Source organism: Oppia nitens, unplaced genomic scaffold (genome assembly GCF_028296485.1).
Source record: "Oppia nitens isolate AA-2021 unplaced genomic scaffold, nextdenovo-longstitch-racon4-pilon3 scaffold10_pilon_pilon_pilon, whole genome shotgun sequence".
NCBI classification, from domain to species: domain Eukaryota; kingdom Metazoa; phylum Arthropoda; class Arachnida; order Sarcoptiformes; family Oppiidae; genus Oppia; species Oppia nitens.
Genome location: NW_026533189.1, coordinates 686,431 through 706,972, shown reverse-complemented (window position 1 = coordinate 706,972; position 20,542 = coordinate 686,431). Strand labels below are relative to the sequence as shown.

The window sequence follows — 20,542 nt, the reverse complement described above, 5'->3', positions numbered from 1 at the left end:
TTTACCATTTAAATTTTGTTAATTTTTAAAAAATTATAAATTGTTCTATAAAATGTTTTGCAATTGCGGCAATTTCACGCAATTTCCGACCAATGCAATTGCGCATTTTGCAATCGGTACATCACTAAGTATTACAGTACAGTATAAGTATAACTCTATTTATTAAAAATGATTTTCACATTAATTCCATTTTTATATCAATCTGTAATAACTATACTAATAAAAAATTAGGAAAATTCACAATTATTTATATAATTTTTAAATATTAGTTAAGAATTAATTGCGATTAAAGTTTATACATTTGTAATTTAATCAATTTATATTAATTTTGTCATTTTCCACAATTTTTATATTTTAGTAAAACTAAAAATTGATAAAATTTTTAATTAAATTGACTTATTTTCTGACTAGCTAAGTTTACTAGCTGACTAGGTAACAAAGTTTTAAGTAAAAACTATTATAATATAGAAATAATACAAAAATCTTTTTGATTTTTTTGCATTACATTAATATCAGAGAGTAAAAATTTACAAAAAAAATAAATATAAAATTACTTTATAAATGATATTATATAAAGTAAAAAATGAATGAATGAAAACAAACTGAATTTAGAAATATTTACTTTTCGATTCCCGAGTTTTAGTTCCCAAAATTTGTTAGACTAGTTATAATTAAATATGACAAACGTTGCGATATAGCAATTGTTGCTATTATTGTGACATTACTAACAAAAAAGTTAGGTTTTTATTATTAACTCATATATTGCTTAACAAATCTATTTTCAATAATTTTTATAACAAAATTATTTACTGAATAAAACAAGATTTAATATATAATTCAAACAATTATAAGGAAATTGTAAGAAAAATAATTTTATTATAAAAGATGACATTTCATTAAATGTCAACAATTTAAATGATTTAATTTTCAAAGTAATAAAACATATGATAATATATAGGATATATCTGTATAATAAACATAATTAATATAAACCGGTGATTATATAAAAGCAAAGCCAAACATTTTTTGGGTCACATTTTTATTGATCAAAATTGTTATCATTTAATACAAATAGTATTTCAATTCAAATATTTATTTTCCAGATTTCGGCGGAAGAATAATGCCGTCGTATTTCTGTTGAAACCATTTGATGGCATCGTCTTTAGTCAAACGGTGCGGGTGTCCAACGCGTCCAGTTTTTTGCCTCCTGTGGGCCACATTGAAACCCGGACGACCCAACACAACGAAAAAGTCCAGACCATAGATACCAATACTCGGGTCGTATTTGATACCTAAATCAATGTGTTCTTGAATACCGAACCCGAAGTTTCCCGTATCGGAAAAGTTGTCTTTCCTCAACTCGTATTCTTTAACCTATAATTACAGTAATAAATAAATAGATTTTTCATATTTAAAAAATTAATTTATGACATACCTTAAGACCCTTTTCGAGGATCTCCTCAGCCTTGGCTCCTCTGACTGTGCAGTGGACAGCAATCTTCTCATTTCTTCTGATACCAAATGATCGCACAGTATATCTAGCCTTTGAATAGACCGGCTGTTGACCGGTAAGCTGTTCCAACACTTTTGAAGCCCGGGTCAGTCTGTCACCCGATTCGCCGACACAAATGTTAAGACAAAGTTTACGGATGCGAACCTCTCTCATAGGATTACTCGCTTTGTCCTTCCTTTTGGTCTTAACCACCGATTTGTCTGCCATTTTACCCTATTATATAAAATATACCAATTATTAAATGGTAAACATTTATCACAAAAAAATAGTAATGTCTTAGACATGAAAAATATGGACATAAGACATGTTGCAGTTTTGTTCATAATATTTGGCACTTTTCATACAGATTCTTGTATTAATAAGACAATCATCTGCCATAAACTGTGCCATCGATTACCACAACTATATCATCAACCGGTCATTAGTTTATTGAATCAAGAGTTGTGATCATCGATGAAAGTCATGTATTAAAAAACTTATATTAAACTAATAATATCAACAATTGTCTTACAGAAATGAATTTGTGGACAATTAGTAATCAAAAAAGTAATTAAATTAATAATAAAAGTTTGTGTTTAACTAAATATTAACTAAATTAAAGATAAATCAATTGAAGACACGTTACCTTTGAAGACATGTTTAGAGGAAAAGGAAACTAAATATTCATTCATTTAAACAGCACTTCAATTACCCAGACGTTAGTTATGTCAGTGTTTTRTCGATTCATGTTTAGGCCTTTATTTAAGTACATATAAAACTTGTTTCACATATTTAATGGGTATAAATGTTCGCAAACATTGAGTTATAAATAATGTGAAATACAGTGTAGTATTCAATGTAAACATTAGTTTTAAAATAAATGACATTTCAATTGATTTGATATTGTGGTCACAGTGTTGACGAGGAAGGGATCCACAAATGGCTGAAATACAATACAACGACTCAGATCTAGCAAAGAAAACCAAGAAAAGTACTATTTTTTACTAATATTAATAGTTATCACATATGATATTATAATCATTTGTTTTGACAGCCTGTGAGAAGATATCTGAAAATATGTATATCTTAGGCAATGAGCCATCGCTGGCCTGCTTTAGGATTCAAGAGCACTGTCACAAGTCTGTACCACAACTCATGGATAAAATGGTAAATAAAGTGATGGTTTATCTCTTTTAACTAATTGTCTTTTATTTAAATACATTTTGAAGAATGATATGAAGAAATTACAGAACCGATTAAAAGGCAATTTCTTTGACTTGGAGTACTCTATCGGTGCTCTAAAGTCGATGTCTGGAACCGAATGTCACTTTCAGAATATCCAGGAATTGCTTAAGAACTCTGTTTTTTTGAAACAACAGATTGATTACGAAGAGAATGTCAAACAGAGAGTTGCGGCCAAAACTGGCGCTTCGGCCACATCTTCGGCACAAAATATAAACAGTCCTTTTAATAGACATCCGTTTCAACGTTTTTCCGGATCATTTGATTTGCCGACATCTCTATTGCCCGCATCTTTAGCATCGGTCACATCGAGTGCCAGCGCTGATCTCAAAGACTTAAGAACTGTTATCAATCAGTTCACATCAAACACACCGACTGTGGTTAAGAGGACGAGAACCGGTTCCCTTTCGTCCACACAAACTAAACGTCACTCAGAAATACCTCAACCAACAGATTATGAGTCAACACAAGAGTCACATCCAGAAACCAAAGAACAGAAAACTAATGATTAGTATTATAATTAGTGATTTGAAAATGTTGTATATTTTTGTTATTTTCTTATTTGTTTATAATTTATTTATTAATGATTTACATTAAAAGTTTGATTTAAAATCAAAAAATAATTACCGGTACGGTATTTACATAATATTAAACTATTTACTAATAATTAAATAACCATTTACTGAATCACTATGTAATATATTACATAAAAAACAACAATAATTAAAATAAATGACACTTTATATTAATTAATATCACACAAACCTAAAACCAATTAAAATAATAATTTAATTATAATTATTGGTTTTGACTCTGGAATTATTAACAACCGGTATTTAATTTTTAAAACAATAATCCAAAATCATTTTAAATATCCATTTAAAATATCTTTTTCTAAAAAAAATTATTCAATTATTGTACCATTTTTTTGTATTAACTTCAATTAATTCTGTTATTATACATGAATTTAAATATTCAATTCAATGTTTATTAATTTAGTGAGAGATTGCACACTAAATGACAATTTATGTAAAGAAAAGAGAGAAAGAGCCGCATATTTAATAACCATTTGCAGTGTTTGGGGAATGAATTGTTTAAATTTATGAAAACTCTTGTAATTCTAAGATTATCTTTTTAAGAGTCTTCAGCAACCAATTCTTCAAATGAAGAGCTGGTACTGCTATTTGAGCTTTTCTTCGACTTAGAACTTCTTAATCTCATATGAATACCGTCGTTGTCGTCATTTTGTGAAGTCTTACCAATTATTTTATCCTCTTCTGGTTCGTCATCGTCTTCTTCGGTATTATCGTCGTCACTGTCATCTTCATTGTCTTCATTAGCATCTTCACCATACAAATGGTAGAATTGGTTTTGTTTGGCCAAAGGATACATAAAATTAATATTTTTATCGTCGTATACTTCAATCGCCGGATGAGCACAAAGATTATGTTCCTGAAGATTGTCAACAAAATTAATTTATAATAAATAATTAAACAAAAAACACAATTCAAAAGTATTATAAAAATCTTACGATAATATATGATTGAATGACGGGATAAACTCTTTTGATGGCAATGGCCACTGATATGACTGAACGAAAGGGAAAGACTGTATGCACCACATGATCGACATCTGGCAGTTGACCACAAGTATAGCCTTTGCTCTCTAAAAGCAATTTATTGGACTCAAAATCTTCGGAATCGGCATTGAGTAGGACTCCGACCAAATACCGGCATTTGTTGCGGTTGTCATCGTTGGGCACATCCAAGTATATGCCGAAAGTGTACAGTTTGGGCACTAATGACACCACTTCGGTAAACATATGCGACGCGTCTGAATAACAACCCCTTTGTTTCTTGTAGGCCACGGGTTGACCACCGAAGGCATAGGGAGGCGAACCCACACTCACTTCAATTGACTCAAACAAACCAAAGTATTGTAACGCATAAAACACAGTCAAACAAAACACTATAAACAACACTATTGTTAACAATAATAACAACATTTTATTTTAATGACAATCTTTTGGTCAATACTTAACACTTAATAATTAATTAACAGTTTATTGTCTTTTTTATTGTTATTTATTGTATTATATAATGATTTCAATCACTGATCCAATGCTATCAAACATTGACTCATCAATTAATTATTAGAGTCAATGAATGAGTCGACACTTATTGTTATTATTGTTGAATGCATTGCTTTTTACAGTAATTTATATTATGTTTTATTATAGCATTGATTACAACTTAAATACAGATATAACYAAAACATGTATTTGTAGAGCAATACCAATACATTTATTATTACAGTATAATAATAACACTATTATACAGTATTTACCACTAATATATAAGACACTTATACACACAGTATTAATACAGTATATGATAAGATATTTTTATATTTTCTATATTATTATTATTATTATTATTATTATTAAATATACTCTTTGAGTGATAAAAATATATTACATAAAACACTTTTGAAGCGAAATCTATGAAAATAAATATAAATGACTTTAATTTGAATAGTTTTGCTTACATTTGCATTAAATTCAATGTCAAGAATATTCTCTCTCTATATTTACTACTAATAGTAAAACCACTAGTAATTATCACATTTAAAATAATAATTATAATAATAATAATAGATATATGAATGAAAAATATTTGTTTCATTTGTAATATAAATACTTTTATAATAATTTCATTTAAAACTATTGAATATTTATTAATTATAACTAATCATCATTTAGTAATCAAATCAAATTGCTTTTAATAATCTAATGAAATCATTAAAAAATCTTTATTAATTAATAGTTAAATTAATCATTTCATTGAAATAAAATAAGTGTTTTTTATTGTACTTTTAAAAAATTCTTTCACAATGTTTTRTTATTTAAAAAATAAACATATTTTGAGTACAATTTGTTTTTTTTTTTGAGTTTTTTTTCAAATATTGTTGACAAATATAGTGAAGTAAAACAAAATAAAGTTTTAATATAAAAAATTTTCTAATATTTTTAATGTTCAAAAAAACACAAATAAATTGTAAGCTGTATTAATTAGAATTGATTTATTCAAAATTAATTTATTCAATTTGTATGTTACGGTAGTCTTAAGTTTTTTCTCCTAAAGTAAGCAACATTTTTAATGACTTGCAAATACCGTAAGTTATTAAGATATTTATATTGTTATAAGTTATAGGAATATATGAGTTGTTTTTTTAAATAAGATATTAATGATTTTAAACAAATTTAACAATTATTGAAATAATATTTTATAATTAAAATTAGTTACACTAATAATGAATTAGGCACTCACTTAGTAATGATCATAAATCTATAAATAAATCAATTCTACTTTAATACCACTTACATTCATATAATAATAATTTTACTATAAATGATTGTATATTTCTTTGCCTTTAAAACTTTTTTTAGTTATAAATTTACTTAATTAAACACAAATTATATTTATAATAATTATAATATGCATATATATTTATATAAATATAAAATAGTAAATTAGAGTTAAGAAAAGAAGCAAATAAATAAATTATTGAAAAAATTTGCAAATATTCATACAATTTTGGAAAATAAATTACTGTAATTAAATCAAAAATATAACAAAATTATTTATGTATTTATAGGTAGATATTTAACAAACAAAACAAATTAATAATTTGTTAAAAGTTGCGTTTAATTGATTACCTAAAATTATTTTTATATCTAATCTCTACAAAATTAAAAAAAAACAGTGAAATTAAATACAATCTAGAGTTTACTTGAAAGCCTAAAAACTGGATTTCGTTTATAACAAACAAATATAATAATTAAATTAATTGCTTTACATTTTAAAATCAAAGATCTTAAATGATATAAATTTGTTGTTTTCTACACATTTTTCAATGAATACTCTATTTATCTGAATTTTTAAGTGTTAGGGTAATGTAAAAAATAAAACAATATATTTAAATATTTAAATAWTAGATAAGTAATGCTAATTCATTAATATTATTATTATTATTATATCGTAAAATTGACACCAAAATTGTCTGTATATCTGTTTAGATCAAATCAATTGACACTTTGATCGTGTGTTTGACATTGAGTTTCGGGAGATTTCATGACATCAGGCAGTTCTGGAGGCGTCGACAGCACTGTTATCTCAAGATTTTCAAACTTTCCGGTCTCTAAAAGACACAAATAATAGAGTGATTAATGAAAATCACATAAAATATAATAAATCAATAGTCAAACCTCCGTCTCGATAACAGAGACCGATAGTCGCCGGTGACTGTGCTTTGGCTGTCGTTGGGTTCAGATTATAGTCAGTTAAGCACTTCCTGTCGTCCATAACTTCGTCGTCTTTAAATAATCTCTGATCTTCAGGTAATGTCTTTGTGATGCCACCAATCATTCGCTTCAAATCAATGACAGAAGTGGTCTCTTTGGCGTCCAAAAAAATTGTCATCTTTTTGCGTCTGACCATCAAAAAGACATCCTATGAAAACAATAGAGCATATATTGTAAGATAATGTCATCTATGGTAACAATCACTCATCGCATCCAATCAATAAACAATTTGATTGAAGACAACTAAGACATTAAGTATTTCATTGTTTACAATAAAATTGTTTTGTCATTCAATGTGGCGAACACTGAATGACAGTATAATTGATGGCTAAATGCAATCAAATGGTAATAATATATCATTGGATTCATACCATTGTTTGGCTGATGTCTTGAATCAAACAAATGGTAAATAAATGAAAACAAAACACAAAATAATCGCCGATTTATTCAATCATTTGATTGCCCGCTGAGACCCCTCTCTGGACAAACACTCAATCCGTTACTATAGAAACCAATGGCACTTCTGTTACACTATTGTACGCGCAGTATATGAATGACAATCACTTTGTAGTCAATCATAACATTAATACATATATTATATTAATAGATATAATTAATATATTGTATTATATCCTATAATACTGTATATACACTAATCAGTGAATTAACTTTTCAAATATACGAAACTAATTCAATAATTCATTAATTTTAAGCAAATTTTCATATTATCTAATTTTATTCAATTTAATACATTATTGCAATAAATGACAAATATTTAATATTAGTAGCATTTTTACATAAGTAAATGTATTATACTGTATAATAGCATTTAAAAAAACATATAATAATTAAAAATTACAACTTTTAATACAATTAGTTATATCTTTAAGTGGATATATTTTGTTTTGAATCATTTTCAGAGTTATATCCATTTAGTTTAACTGATTTAAATTGTTGGATCAGCTTTTGATACTCTTTTTCACTTAATGTCAAAATTTTTAATGAATTCAAATGAATATTGATTTTTTCCAATTCTTTAATTCTGTGAACCAGAGTATCGACCGAATGAAACAATATCTTCGGTGTATCGATGATGTGATAAGCAGTGAATCCTTTTTTAAACAAAAACGATAACTTTTCAGACAACTTCTTGGCGCTGATCTTAACAATTCGTGGATATCTTTTTGTCATTAATTGGATGACATTTTTATTGCAATTCAAATGTGAAGTCATATACTCTATATTGTTATCATAATCCTTAAGTACTTTCTTGTTGTCGTTATGTCTTTGTAGACATACTTGAAATGATTCTTCAGAGGACCTTAACATCCATGTCTTAACCGGCATATTATATTCAATGCATTTATCAATTCTCTTATTCATAACATCGATATTATGTGTAAAGACTTTTATGTCAGAAGTTATGATATCTGTATTAATATTTGCTTTCTTTAATAAATCCATAATTGTCTTAAGTCGATGATAATCATAATAATAAAGAAATGTGTTTTCATGAATTAAATCACAAAACTCTTGATTAATAATATTAAGATTAGTTGTAAACAAATTTAACTTTTGATTGAAATCTTCAAAAGTATTTTCTTTAATATTATTTTTCTTTATCTTTTTGACGACACTATCATATGATATTAAAGGCAATAAAAGAAGGACTAAATGATTGCAGTCAATAGTGATCGGACCTAATGGCCGAAGACGTTCAGTAATAAATTGAAACGGTAGGTACAGAACCCACGGACAGCTCAAGAAGTGGTCACAATTCAGTGCAAACCTGTCTGTCAACAGAAACACTTGTTTTTCAATTTGTTGTTCAGAAATGTCCAACAAATTGGGATAATTCTTAACTAGAAATCGTGAATCACTTTTGCGGATCTCTAAGACTTGTCTTAATGTTTTAATTGTCACGTCTTTGTCGGTCTCGAAATTGAAATCGGAAATTGTGTTAAAGTGCTGAAGAGCCGACTGTTGGCCATAACTTTGTCGTCCGGACGACGATTTGAGAGACAACTTGTACTTTGAAAATAAATAATCGATTTCATGGATATTTGTCGAGTGAACCAAACGATAGCATAATATCTTTGTGACCGCAGATGACAACAAATCGGTGTTATTTCGCATCAAATAATTGCCACAAATTGTCATCAAATTGTGGCGTTTGTTCAGTGATAGCAATCGGTTGACAAACATTGCGATCAAAGCATTAAATAATAATAATAATCATATATTCAGACAATTTATGATTAATTTATGAATTTATATAWATATCATATCATATCATATAATTAATTGAATTGAATTTTATTTTACTTAAAATTAATTAAATTATTTACAAAACAAATGTCATTTAATTATTTTTGTTTACAATATTTTTTTTTAACTAAAACTTATGTATTAATTGTTTGTAAATACTGTATATCTATAGTGAGTGTAGAAATCAATGTTATTTAAATTAATAAATTTATAATAAAATGAATATCCAATCAAACAATAGATAGCATGTGTTATGTTATATGAAAAACAACGAAAAATTAAATAAATTGTTTGATTTGTATTAGCATTACATAAGACACGAGTATTAGCAGCGATAGAGTCGTGGGATAAGTGAATGACCGAAAGGCACACTCACTATAATATGTCTATTGAAGAGTTGTATTGGAAAGTGTAGTCAAATGATGAAAACCAATGGGATTTCGACACGAATTGGTTGGCATTCATTACATTCAATATAAGCACTGTTTGTATATCAATGCATATGTACTGTAAGTTCAGTCATATATAGGGACCGGTATTATGTATTGTCCGTCAAATTCATTATAATTTTCATTTAATTTTTTATTAATATCGAGTTTCCATTGATTTAACATATTATTAGTCAATAAAAGTTTATTTAATTTAAATTTTTATTAATTAAAGTCTTGATTTGTACGACAAATGTATTCATTAAGAGGTAATTAATTAGAGAAATCCTAACTTTTACTTTCATCTGTTGTTTTGAATAATTGTTGAAATTTTAATGAATGAACTCTTTATTTGGTCCATTAGTTTCATTGAATGTATTGACAGTAATTGTGCTAACATTTAGCCAAACGTGTCATTCCTTATACGACAAGAGTTCAGATGTGATTGAATTGAATCCCAATAACTTCGAGAGTCGGGTCACCGATTCGGATGATATTTGGATCGTAGAGTTTTTTGCCCCGTGGTGTGGACACTGCAAATCATTGGTTCCCGAGTATACAAAAGCTGCCAAAGCACTTAAAGGTGTCGTTAAAGTCGGTTCAGTCGATGCAGATCAACATCAGTCTCTGGGATCCAGATTTGGTGTCCGAGGGTTTCCCACAATTAAGATATTCGGTGCAAACAAAAAAAGTCCGGTTGACTATAGCGGTCCGCGATCTTCTGCTGGACTGATAGACAGTGCCTTTAAAGAGTTGAGGAAAGTAGTTGACAGTCGAGTTGGTGGTGGTTCTGGTGGCGGATCATCGGGCAGTGGTCGTAAACAAGCGGACAAAAAAGATGTTATTGAATTGACTGATTCCAACTTCGAAGAAAAAGTTTTGAATAGTAACGACTTATGGTTAGTTGAATTTTTTGCTCCGTGGTGTGGACACTGTAAGAATTTAGAACCGATTTGGGCCGAAGCGGCCACTGAGCTTAAGGGCAAAGTCAAAGTGGGAGCTCTCGATGCAACCGTTCATACCGTGACTGCCGGCAAATATAATATTAAAGGTTTTCCGACAATCAAAATATTTTCGCGCGGAGAGGTTGAAGATTATGAGGGCGGGCGAGCCGTTAACGATATCATTAACACAGCTCTCGACAAACTGTCTGAAAACGCACCGCCGCCTGAAGTGAAACAACTGATTAATGAAGAGTCCCTTAAGATCTGTGAAGACCAACAATTGTGTGTCATTTCAGTATTACCTCATATTCTTGATTGTGATGCCAAATGTCGAAACGGTTTTATCGACACTTTGAAGAAAATTGGCGAGAAGTTTAAGAAAAACAAGTGGGCCTACCTTTGGATCGAAGCTATGGCACAACCAGAAGTCGAGGAATCACTTGAAATCGGCGGCTTTGGATATCCAGCTATGGCTGTCGTTAATGTCAGAAAAATGAAGTACTCATTACTTCGCGGCTCTTTTAGTTACGACGGAATTAACAGCTTTCTGCGTGACTTAATGTACGGCCGAGGATCAAGTTCTCCCATTAGAGGCGCCAAATTACCGACCATTCAAAAGACTGAATCATGGGATGGAAAGGACGGACAGGTATTTTGCTATCCATTCCATTGTAACAATCATTTTAATCAAGTTTTTTCTCAAACAGTTACCAATTGTTGACGAAGAAATTGAAAGCGATAGCGGACATCAAGAGTTATAATTATCGAAACTTATATACATATTGTGATCATTTGCTTCCATTACTAACTTTAAAGAGAGATACGTACGACACGAGTAACACAATTATTCCTCTTTTAAATTATATTAATTTAAAATGTCATTTAATGTCGTTTCATAAGTCATTTTTACAATAAATTATTTTCAAAAAAAATTAAATAAAAAGAATAAAATTTTTAACAAAAATAATTTAAATCCAATTTTTATTGAAAAATTTATTAAGACATTACATCAATAGTTTATTTGCCTTTCTTAGCCTTAATTTTCTTTAGGTAGAACTCCAACTCTTTACCCTCCAGTATATAGCCATCAGCTCTGCCCACTTGTCCCGGACGTGATCCTAAACACGCTGTTTAAATAATAGACAATTTTAGTCACTATTTTGGTAAATCATACATTAATACAATTTGAAAAATAACTAAAATCAGAGTAACTATGAATTTAATCATTAAACACAAAGTGATTCAATGAGAGAGTTGGTCATCATATTTAGGTAATCATYTAAAAGCAAATCTAAAACTACAAACCGAGTACTCTTCCGGCCATAAACTGGTCGTCGAGAGCCGGCTCTACTTTCGCCACTTTTTGTCTCAACTTATATTTCTTTTCGCACTTTTTACTCCTCTTCTTATTGAATACTTCTTCTTCGGCTTCCGTCTAAACATAACATTAAAATTTAATACTTTTATAATTTAATATTTAAACAAATTAGTCGAATCAGTAACAAAGTGTTTCACATCAATAAATCAGTCGAAAGATGGTGTTTACTTTGAATCATCATTTAGGACATTAAACATCAAYTGTTCAATACTAACCAATTTGACGCCCTTTTTGCGTCCCAATGGTTGAGCGTAATGGTTCTCATACCATAACCTGAATGGCGTCGCATCAATCAATACAATACAGTTCTTCACCAAAGTCTTGGTACGAACCAACTCATTGTTGGAAGCGTTGTACACAACGTCAATGATACGGGTCTTACGGGTTGTACCTAACAAATAATTAACACTATATACCAATGCATTTCACTATTATTTTAGTAAAAAATATAAGAAATATAGTCTCAGATCGCTGTGGGAATGAATTCTTGTAATCAAATCAATCATACGAAGCAATTCATGTTTTCATCACTATTACTAACATTAGGCCTTAAGATCAAAAATAGTACTTCCGGTTGAAAATATAGACTTACGTTCCGAAGTCCACGAGAAGTTTCCGTGATCGAGACGAAGGGCTCGAAACTTACGATTACCACCTCTGGTACGAACCAAATGCACGCGCTTTGGGCCGATCTAACAAACAGTACAATACTATTAATTGTTAAATCYTAAGAAACACGTGGTCTGATTCAAGATATGTATTTAACATCAGAACGGCGAGCTTTTATCATCAATTAAGTAACAGATGACACGCATGAATGACATCATTTAGTTTTAAGACAATTCAAAACACATAAATCTTAAGCAATTGAATACAATTGCAAAACCAGATCTCATCATAAATACAAACCTTAGTGTTGGCCGCGGGTCGGCCCAACTCGAACTTCCTCTTCTTCCGGAGCGGCTTACGTTTGCCGCCGGTCTTCCTGCGCTTATGCCAGTGATCTCGAGATATACCTTAAGACATGAGATCAGATCAATTGGTCAGACCATTCATTTACAATAGAAAAAATGCATTTCAATGCAAAACACGTTGCACTCTATCTATGGCTCAACACATCCATTCAAACCATCATTAATATCGATATCATTAATAAAATATATTAATTAATTTAATAACTAAGTAATTAATGTAATAATTGTTATAAAACTGAATCAATAATTGATGGTCTGATATGAATAGTTGGCCACAAAGTAATTGAGTGGTTAGTGGTATGACTTACCCATAGYTAATGAGTGCCGGAAAAGGACGCAAACGTGTTGTGCTCTCAATCACTAATGTATTGTATTGTCTCTGTATTTATAGTGACATCTATGGCATCAATGGTCTTAACATTGCATTCATGTATAACACATATAACGTTACACTTTGTATTAGTTTACGTATAGTTTCGCCAATCAATGTGTTGAATGAGTGCTACAATTGCTTACTATATGTAGGGTTAGATTGAGATTCCGAGGGAGGGAAGTTCCCAAATAAATTCCCTCCAATTTTCCCGGAAAATATGGAAAATATATTATATTCCCTCCCTTGATCGTTAGAAAGGGAAAATATAATTTGTCATACATTAAAAAGTACCTAATCTATGTGTTTCATTGGGACCAGTATGTTAGTAATAACTCAATCAAAATATGATTAAAATATTATTAAACATTTAGTAAAAACATTAAATACATTTTGTAGACATTTACTATACAAACGTGTTTTTAATTAAACATTATGTAATGTGAGTTAGTGTATGATAGGTGGTACCACAAGGAAATGTCTTCCCACACACAGAAGTGTTTGGGAACAAAAAATGATCAAAAAAGTCCCCCTGGAAAAATTGATGTCAAAAATTTAGTTAAAATTTAATGAAAAATTTAGGAATTTATTGTGACTAAAACTTTTACTAATATTTTAGGTACTTTTTAGGAATTTTTTATCCAAAAGTTTTAGAAAATTTAAACAAAAAGTTAGCTTTAATTTATGAAAATTTTGAGAACTTTTGCTAACATTTTAGGTAAATTTTTTCCAAAAAATTAAGAACATTTAATACAAAAAGTTAACTTTAATTTAGGAAATTTTTATGATTTTTGTTTCCTAAAGTTTTAGAATTTTAATACCAAATTTTTCATTAGAATTAGGAATTTTTTGTGATTTTGTGATTGTGAAATTTAAATGCAAAATAAAGTTTATTTTTTAATCAATTAATTTATTGATAATTTATAAAGAGTTTTGTGTGAGAGATTTACATGTATTTGTAATTACAGTATATTAGACAATTAATAATTAATTAAGTTATTTTAGAACTATCAAAATTAGATATTATATAATTTATATGATTAAATATAATATTTAGTTAAAGTAACTATACATAATTAGTTAAAAATAATTAAACATAATTAATATTAATAAATTTAGATTAAACTATTGTAGACAATACTATAGTACTATATATAAACTATTACTCATTAAAAAATCCCTTTAGTTTTACAACACATACGACACAAAAAAGTTAACTTTAGACTACCGTAATGTATGTTAGGGTTAAGTTCCCTAATTTTTGGATCAAATTCCCCAATAATTACCAACTTTTTCATAAAATAATAGCAAAGCTATCAGTGAATAAAAATTCTCTAAAAGTTCCCAAAATTTAGGGAACATTTATTCTCTAAAATATACAGGAACTTTCTGTGTGCAGGGAATTCCCAGGGAACAGGGAATATAAGGAACTTATGGAAAATAAGACGAGGGAGGGAATCTGATCTAACCCTAACTATATGTAAGTAATGATTGCTTTGAGAGTCCAATCATAGGATTGAGTATTGACTCAAAAATTCAATTTATTTTTCAATTGTTTCAAACATTTGCCGACATTTGACACCATTTAGTGATTATTATTGTTGTTTGTGTTGACACACATTGAATGTGACAAACAGTGATTACATTTGATGTCCGCAACGGTCGACCAGAAGCCCAAACACTGACCACACGATGAGCGCCAAAGAGAAGTCCGCGCCTCAGACTGTGGGCCACTTTGGTGTGGACACAATCAAACTGATTGGTGACCAGTTGGGCATCTCTAACATTACTGACGACGCCTCACGATTATTAGCCGAAGATGTTTCTTATCGGGTCAAATGTATTCTTCAGGATTCACTCAAGTTTGCGATGCACTCCAAAAGGCATTGTGTCAACACATCCGACATCGACTTCGCCCTCAAGAATAAAAATATTGAACCGCTATTAGGTTTCACTAACTCAGAACACCCGCCCTTTCGGTTTGCATCCGGTGGCGGTCGGGAACTGTTTTTTAATGAAGAAAAAGAAATAGATTTGGCTGAAGTGCTAACGAGTCCAATGCAACCAAAACTGCCTCAAGACGTTGCACTCAAAGTCCACTGGTTAAGCATCGATGGCATACAACCGTCGATACCTGAAAACCCACCGCCACTGTCACGTGATCAACAAAGAACTGAAAGTGTTGATCCAGCGTTGGCTTTGAAGAAATCGTCACAAATAAAACCAAATCAACAACAAAAACTTCAACAGAAAAAGAAAAAACAGATGGAAATGGTTAGAGTGAAGCAGTTTGCAACTCATGAGTTATCTGTTGAACAGCAGCTTTACTATAAAGAAATAACAGAAGCGTGTGTCGGGTCTGATGAGGGCCGTCGGTCTGAAGCATTACAATCGCTTACATACGATCCCGGTTTGCATCAAATGCTTCCCCGTTTGTGTACTTTCATCAGTGAAGGCGTCAAAGTAAATGTGGTTCAAAATAATTTAGCACTTCTTATATATTTGATGAGAATGGTTAAGGCATTGCTTGATAACCATAATCTCTATCTCGAGAAGTATTTACATGAACTCATACCAACAGTGCTAACGTGTATTGTTTCCAAACAACTTTGTATGAGACCAGATGTGGACAATCATTGGGCACTTCGTGACTTTGCATCCCGTCTTTTATCTCAAATCTGCAAAAATTTTAACACATCCACTAATAATGTTCAGACACGAGTCACACAATTGTTAAGCCAATCTCTAGACAGAGAGCGCCTTCCAATGGCCACCTCTTACGGAGCCGTTTCTGGTCTTTGCGAATTAGGTCCTGAAGTTCAGCGAACTTTTCTGTTAAAAAGATTGAAATCAATCGGAGAGAAAATTCGTGTTTATTTTGAAACACCGAATACTCCGAGTGCAGACAAATCGGCCGCAGAACATATCAAACAACTACTGTTAAGAGTTTTGCCGAACTGTCTTAAGGTATAGTAAATCATCAATTTTAATATCTGTAATAATTTACTGTAAAACCTATTATTATTATAGACATCACGTTCCGGACCCGATGTTCTCGAAGAATATCGGACAGAGTTTGGATATTTAGGTCCAGCACTTCATTCCGGTAATACTGTTAATTAAATAATTATTTTTAAGTTATTTTAATTAAATACCAAATTTCTACAGCTGTAGTGAGATCGCGAACGGCGGGCACACCATTGACACAACAAATAGGATCGCAATTAGGAAATACTATATCCTATCAGTTGCCTTTAAACTCTCCACGTCCTACAAGCATACCATCGGTGACAACTAATAGTGTTGTTGGTAATAGACTTCAACTTCAGGGACAGTTAACATCTGCAGTAAGAAGACCTCCCGCTATCGGAACTTCTGGTAATCATCAAAAAATAGTGGTTCTTCAACAGCCTACTACACCAGGGGCTAACACTCCAACACATACCGGTTCACCTGGTTTTGTACGCTTTGGGACGCCTACAGGCCCGGGAAGTCCAGCTGTCCAGAGATATGTTATGATCGGTAATAATTCAATGATTCAATCACCCAATCAATCATCGCAACCATAAATTAACATTACATTATTGACATTAAAACATTATTTTTTATATATATGAGTAAATATAAAAATATATTGTAAATTAAATATTTAGTCCAATTGGAATATAAAAATATATAAATCAACAATTTTTTAGACATTTAAAACAAGATAATAATTTGTATAAATCAATAAAATATTGATTTTCACTAAAATTTTTCTAAAACATTATGTATTTTATCGAGTGATTGACAAAATGCATCAACAAATTGTTTGCTATTTTTATGAGGAGTATACGATGAGACTATAATCCCTAAAATATTATCGGCATATCCATAACCGCATCCAAACCCGTCGGTAACTACTGGCCCGAATCCTCCCGCAGCGAAACATTCACCATAAAGAGTAGACGTCGATAGTATAAAGTGATTGGCAATGGAATAGCTTTGGTCTAAATATAATTGAGGAATTGGTTTCCCAGTCTTTTGAGCCAAATATTTCATAGCAAACAAATGTCTATCAAATCCCTGACCCATTGCAGCCTCTTTTGTCAACTCAAAGTGTTTTTTAGAGCAATCGTCCAATAATTTTCTTAAGTCTGCATCACTTAGTTTTGATTGATGAGAAAAAGCAAGCGATGCTTCTTTGGTGGCCATTGTTGACGATCTAATGGTTTCAGTCCTGCCGTGTTTGAAGGCCGAAGTAGAACACGACTCATAAGTTGCCACAAAAGTGTTGTACAATTGATGGAAAGCCATCTGAAATCCCAACTGAAACATAGAGTCCGGACTAAGTTTTTTCCTCTTGAAGTACTCTCTATTCATTTTCTCATATCTTGTAAAATCAATTTCAAGATTTTCAGTATTTTTGATAAAATTAATTTTAGCCGATTTGACTGCAGATTTCGTTTCATCGCTTAATTTAAAAGTCAATTTCTTAACTTCTTTAATGACATCAAGGCTTGAATTTAGTGGACTATTTGGATGCAAGAAAGGGTTTTTCGTAGTTTCGTTATATATATCATTAAAGAAACGAAGAACAGCCACACCATCGCCCCAACTGTGCTCAAAATTAATAGCCGGTCGACCATCACTTGTCATTAAAATAGAAAAAGACTTATCAAACCAACGATTGACATAATTTCTGTTTTTGTCAACACATCCGTGAAGAAAGTTATGAGCAATACGTATCTCGTTTTCTTTAGTTCGCTCTCCAAGACTGACATCATCTAAACAAACCACAAAAAGTGCCGAATCTATTAATTCTAGATTTTCATTATTTTTAGCGCTCGAGTTAACCAATCCTCTCCTGGCTTTGGCCCAAACATTGCGGTCTTCAGTCGATAATAAAGTTACGGAGTCTTCATTTTCATCGACCGGTATATCAATGATATGCTTAACACAAGTTATGATATCTGATGAGTCTCTAAGATTACCATTTGAATCGATGACATCAAATATAAAAAACTGTCCCTTTTTAATGACAGCAATATGTCTTGAATTAGGAAAAACTTTCAACTCATCCATACCTTCTAATGGTATTCTTGTCGATGAGAATAATGACGAAAATTGACTCATATCTAAAGGAAATGCTTTAAATGCAAATGAAACATATGATGCAATTGGTTTTGGAGTCAACTTCAAGACATTTTTGTATAATTTTGTATCACTTTTGATTGGATTTAAATGAAAAACTTCGGGTTTAAGTAGTTCATCGACAAGTGATCGCCGAAAACGTATTGCACTTATAATGATGTTTGACGTCCGCAACAATTGATTGTTATATTCAAGTCTTGGATCGTCTTTCCACGCGAGGAATGGATTGTAATTCAATGGTAAAGGAGTTCGTGATTTCAGATAGTATTCAAACCACGGCTTTGATATATAACTGGTATTCTTATTGTTATTGTTTTCTTGAGTTAATAACGAATGAAGTGTCTGACCATCAGTTGTTTYAAACTCTTTAACCAATCTTTGGGTTTTGTTTAACATATTTTCGTCAGAAATGATAGGTCTAAGAGCTTCGACATAACGTTGACATGTTTTGGTCAAATCGGGAACCGGTAGACGAGGTAGTGATGCCTGAAATTTGTTTGTCGGCAAAGAACTTCTTTCAAGATATTGATATTGTTGTCCATTAGATGAATGTCTGCTTTTAAGTGCAACTAATGTCTTGGTTTGAGACCAAAAAAGTTTGTGAAAATTCAGCGATTGTTTGGTTGACAACTGATTTCAAAACAAATGAAATGAAAATAATAGATAAATAAAACAAATGAAAAACTAAATGACAATAATATTAGTTAAATAAAAATACAAACCATATCTTTGTATAATTATATCAATTAATTGTATAAATTAATTAATATTACTGTTATGTCAAACACAATAACATTATAGAAATTATGAAATATTAACTTAAATTTTATGACACAATTATAAAGATATTCAATAATATATTATAAATATTTATAAATTATAATTATTATAAAAACAAACAACAATTGATTGAATAGAAGTACTGCCCTCTCATTGTAAATCATTTTACAATCAGTGGTATTAAACTTTGATTATCATTAAACTATTGATATACTATTCATACTATTACTGTATCGCCATATGATTTATAATATAAATTTTATATCAACTTATAAATGTAATCTTTGTAACTATTAATATGTTTTTAACACTATTAATATGTATAATATAGCGGTATATGACCTTGGTTCATTTTATTAATTTATATCAAAGTCCACTAATTTAGTGTAATTTTATTTGAAATATAAGTTAACCCATTGTCTTATTTAATATTATTGTGTTTATATATATATAAGTTTTATATTTAATATATATATATATATAATATTATAGTTAATTTAAAAATTTGGTTATTAATTACTAATATATAATTTCACCATGATGATGCTCATATAATTTATCACACATTTATTATACATATTAGCAAATATTTTATAAGTTTAAACTAATAATTGTCATAAAAAAGAATTATTGGAAAATTCTATTTATAATTTCAATGTATGCTAAATWAATTGCAGTATATATATAAAGTATATACAAATACAAATGTATATATATATTGTAATTAGTTTTTATTGAGATTCATTAACACTAAGTTAAAAATTTATGCAATTCAACATTATAATAGCTTATAATAATACCTGATATGTATATACTATATAGTAAGTATTAATAGTATGATATAAATTAACAATTTATAGTGTATAACTTATACAATAAATAAATTATATAAAATATATTATAAATATAAAATAAATTATTACCTTATAGTTATAGTGCACTTTCAATTAAATTAATACCTTGATATAGWATATAATGTTGTATAACATGGCATATACTGTAAATTAAGTATAGTAAAAATWAAATGAACTTTTAAATAATAATTTTATTTAAAAATTTGATAAAAAATATTATATATAATTAAAACAAATATTATAAAAGTAGTTCATCTAAAATATTAATATTTTTCATTATAAAAGATTAAACAAATTTTTATAAAGATAATTAAAA

The 20,542-nt window shown here is 29.8% G+C and overlaps 9 protein-coding genes across 9 annotated transcripts; 3 read left to right on the top strand and 6 right to left on the bottom strand.

Moving 5' to 3' along the window:
• Window positions 1-997: 997 nt before the first annotated feature.
• Window positions 998-2,163, bottom strand: LOC128955346 (60S ribosomal protein L11-like). The gene is made up of 3 exons (XM_054301047.1): window positions 2,139-2,163; window positions 1,436-1,726; window positions 998-1,374 (listed from the first exon to the last, which is right to left on the bottom strand). The coding sequence occupies exons 1-3, from the start codon at window positions 2,148-2,150 to the stop codon at window positions 1,093-1,095; spliced, it is 585 nt and encodes a 194-aa protein (XP_054157022.1). The 5' UTR covers window positions 2,151-2,163; the 3' UTR covers window positions 998-1,092.
• An 85-nt stretch (window positions 2,164-2,248) lies between these two features.
• LOC128955139 (BLOC-1-related complex subunit 8-like) lies at window positions 2,249-3,315 on the top strand. Its single transcript, XM_054300817.1, has 3 exons — window positions 2,249-2,483; window positions 2,547-2,659; window positions 2,722-3,315. The coding sequence occupies exons 1-3, from the start codon at window positions 2,432-2,434 to the stop codon at window positions 3,244-3,246; spliced, it is 690 nt and encodes a 229-aa protein (XP_054156792.1). The 5' UTR covers window positions 2,249-2,431; the 3' UTR covers window positions 3,247-3,315.
• Window positions 3,316-3,754: 439 nt separating this feature from the next.
• LOC128955037 (testis-expressed protein 264 homolog) lies at window positions 3,755-4,953 on the bottom strand. Its single transcript, XM_054300707.1, has 2 exons — window positions 4,266-4,953; window positions 3,755-4,186 (listed from the first exon to the last, which is right to left on the bottom strand). Exons 1-2 carry the CDS (start codon window positions 4,737-4,739, stop codon window positions 3,869-3,871), a joined length of 792 nt encoding a protein of 263 aa, XP_054156682.1. The 5' UTR covers window positions 4,740-4,953; the 3' UTR covers window positions 3,755-3,868.
• Window positions 4,954-6,741: 1,788 nt separating this feature from the next.
• Window positions 6,742-7,628, bottom strand: LOC128955452 (elongin-B-like). Its single transcript, XM_054301160.1, has 3 exons — window positions 7,469-7,628; window positions 7,002-7,245; window positions 6,742-6,934 (listed from the first exon to the last, which is right to left on the bottom strand). The coding sequence occupies exons 1-3, from the start codon at window positions 7,469-7,471 to the stop codon at window positions 6,819-6,821; spliced, it is 363 nt and encodes a 120-aa protein (XP_054157135.1). The 5' UTR covers window positions 7,472-7,628; the 3' UTR covers window positions 6,742-6,818.
• Window positions 7,629-7,982: 354 nt separating this feature from the next.
• On the bottom strand, window positions 7,983-9,302 carry LOC128964491 (uncharacterized). The gene has a single exon (XM_054311140.1). The coding sequence runs from the start codon at window positions 9,300-9,302 to the stop codon at window positions 7,983-7,985; it is 1,320 nt and encodes a 439-aa protein (XP_054167115.1).
• A 495-nt stretch (window positions 9,303-9,797) lies between these two features.
• LOC128954939 (protein disulfide-isomerase A6 homolog) lies at window positions 9,798-11,603 on the top strand. The gene is made up of 3 exons (XM_054300593.1): window positions 9,798-10,062; window positions 10,158-11,386; window positions 11,445-11,603. The coding sequence occupies exons 1-3, from the start codon at window positions 10,047-10,049 to the stop codon at window positions 11,496-11,498; spliced, it is 1,299 nt and encodes a 432-aa protein (XP_054156568.1). The 5' UTR covers window positions 9,798-10,046; the 3' UTR covers window positions 11,499-11,603.
• A 104-nt stretch (window positions 11,604-11,707) lies between these two features.
• On the bottom strand, window positions 11,708-13,456 carry LOC128955244 (40S ribosomal protein S8-like). The gene is made up of 6 exons (XM_054300932.1): window positions 13,398-13,456; window positions 13,025-13,131; window positions 12,708-12,807; window positions 12,331-12,506; window positions 12,043-12,172; window positions 11,708-11,864 (listed from the first exon to the last, which is right to left on the bottom strand). Exons 1-6 carry the CDS (start codon window positions 13,399-13,401, stop codon window positions 11,755-11,757), a joined length of 627 nt encoding a protein of 208 aa, XP_054156907.1. The 5' UTR covers window positions 13,402-13,456; the 3' UTR covers window positions 11,708-11,754.
• A 79-nt stretch (window positions 13,457-13,535) lies between these two features.
• On the top strand, window positions 13,536-17,044 carry LOC128954839 (transcription initiation factor TFIID subunit 6-like). Its single transcript, XM_054300479.1, has 4 exons — window positions 13,536-13,615; window positions 14,945-16,426; window positions 16,490-16,565; window positions 16,628-17,044. Exons 2-4 carry the CDS (start codon window positions 15,152-15,154, stop codon window positions 17,026-17,028), a joined length of 1,752 nt encoding a protein of 583 aa, XP_054156454.1. The 5' UTR covers window positions 13,536-13,615; window positions 14,945-15,151; the 3' UTR covers window positions 17,029-17,044.
• Window positions 17,045-17,218: 174 nt separating this feature from the next.
• LOC128954733 (carnitine O-palmitoyltransferase 2, mitochondrial-like) lies at window positions 17,219-19,400 on the bottom strand (the record flags this gene model as incomplete). The annotated part of the gene is made up of 2 exons (XM_054300366.1): window positions 19,315-19,400; window positions 17,219-19,222 (listed from the first exon to the last, which is right to left on the bottom strand). Coding segments are annotated over exons 1-2 (2,007 nt in total), but the record flags the coding sequence as incomplete, so codon positions are not given.
• Window positions 19,401-20,542: the final 1,142 nt, after the last annotated feature.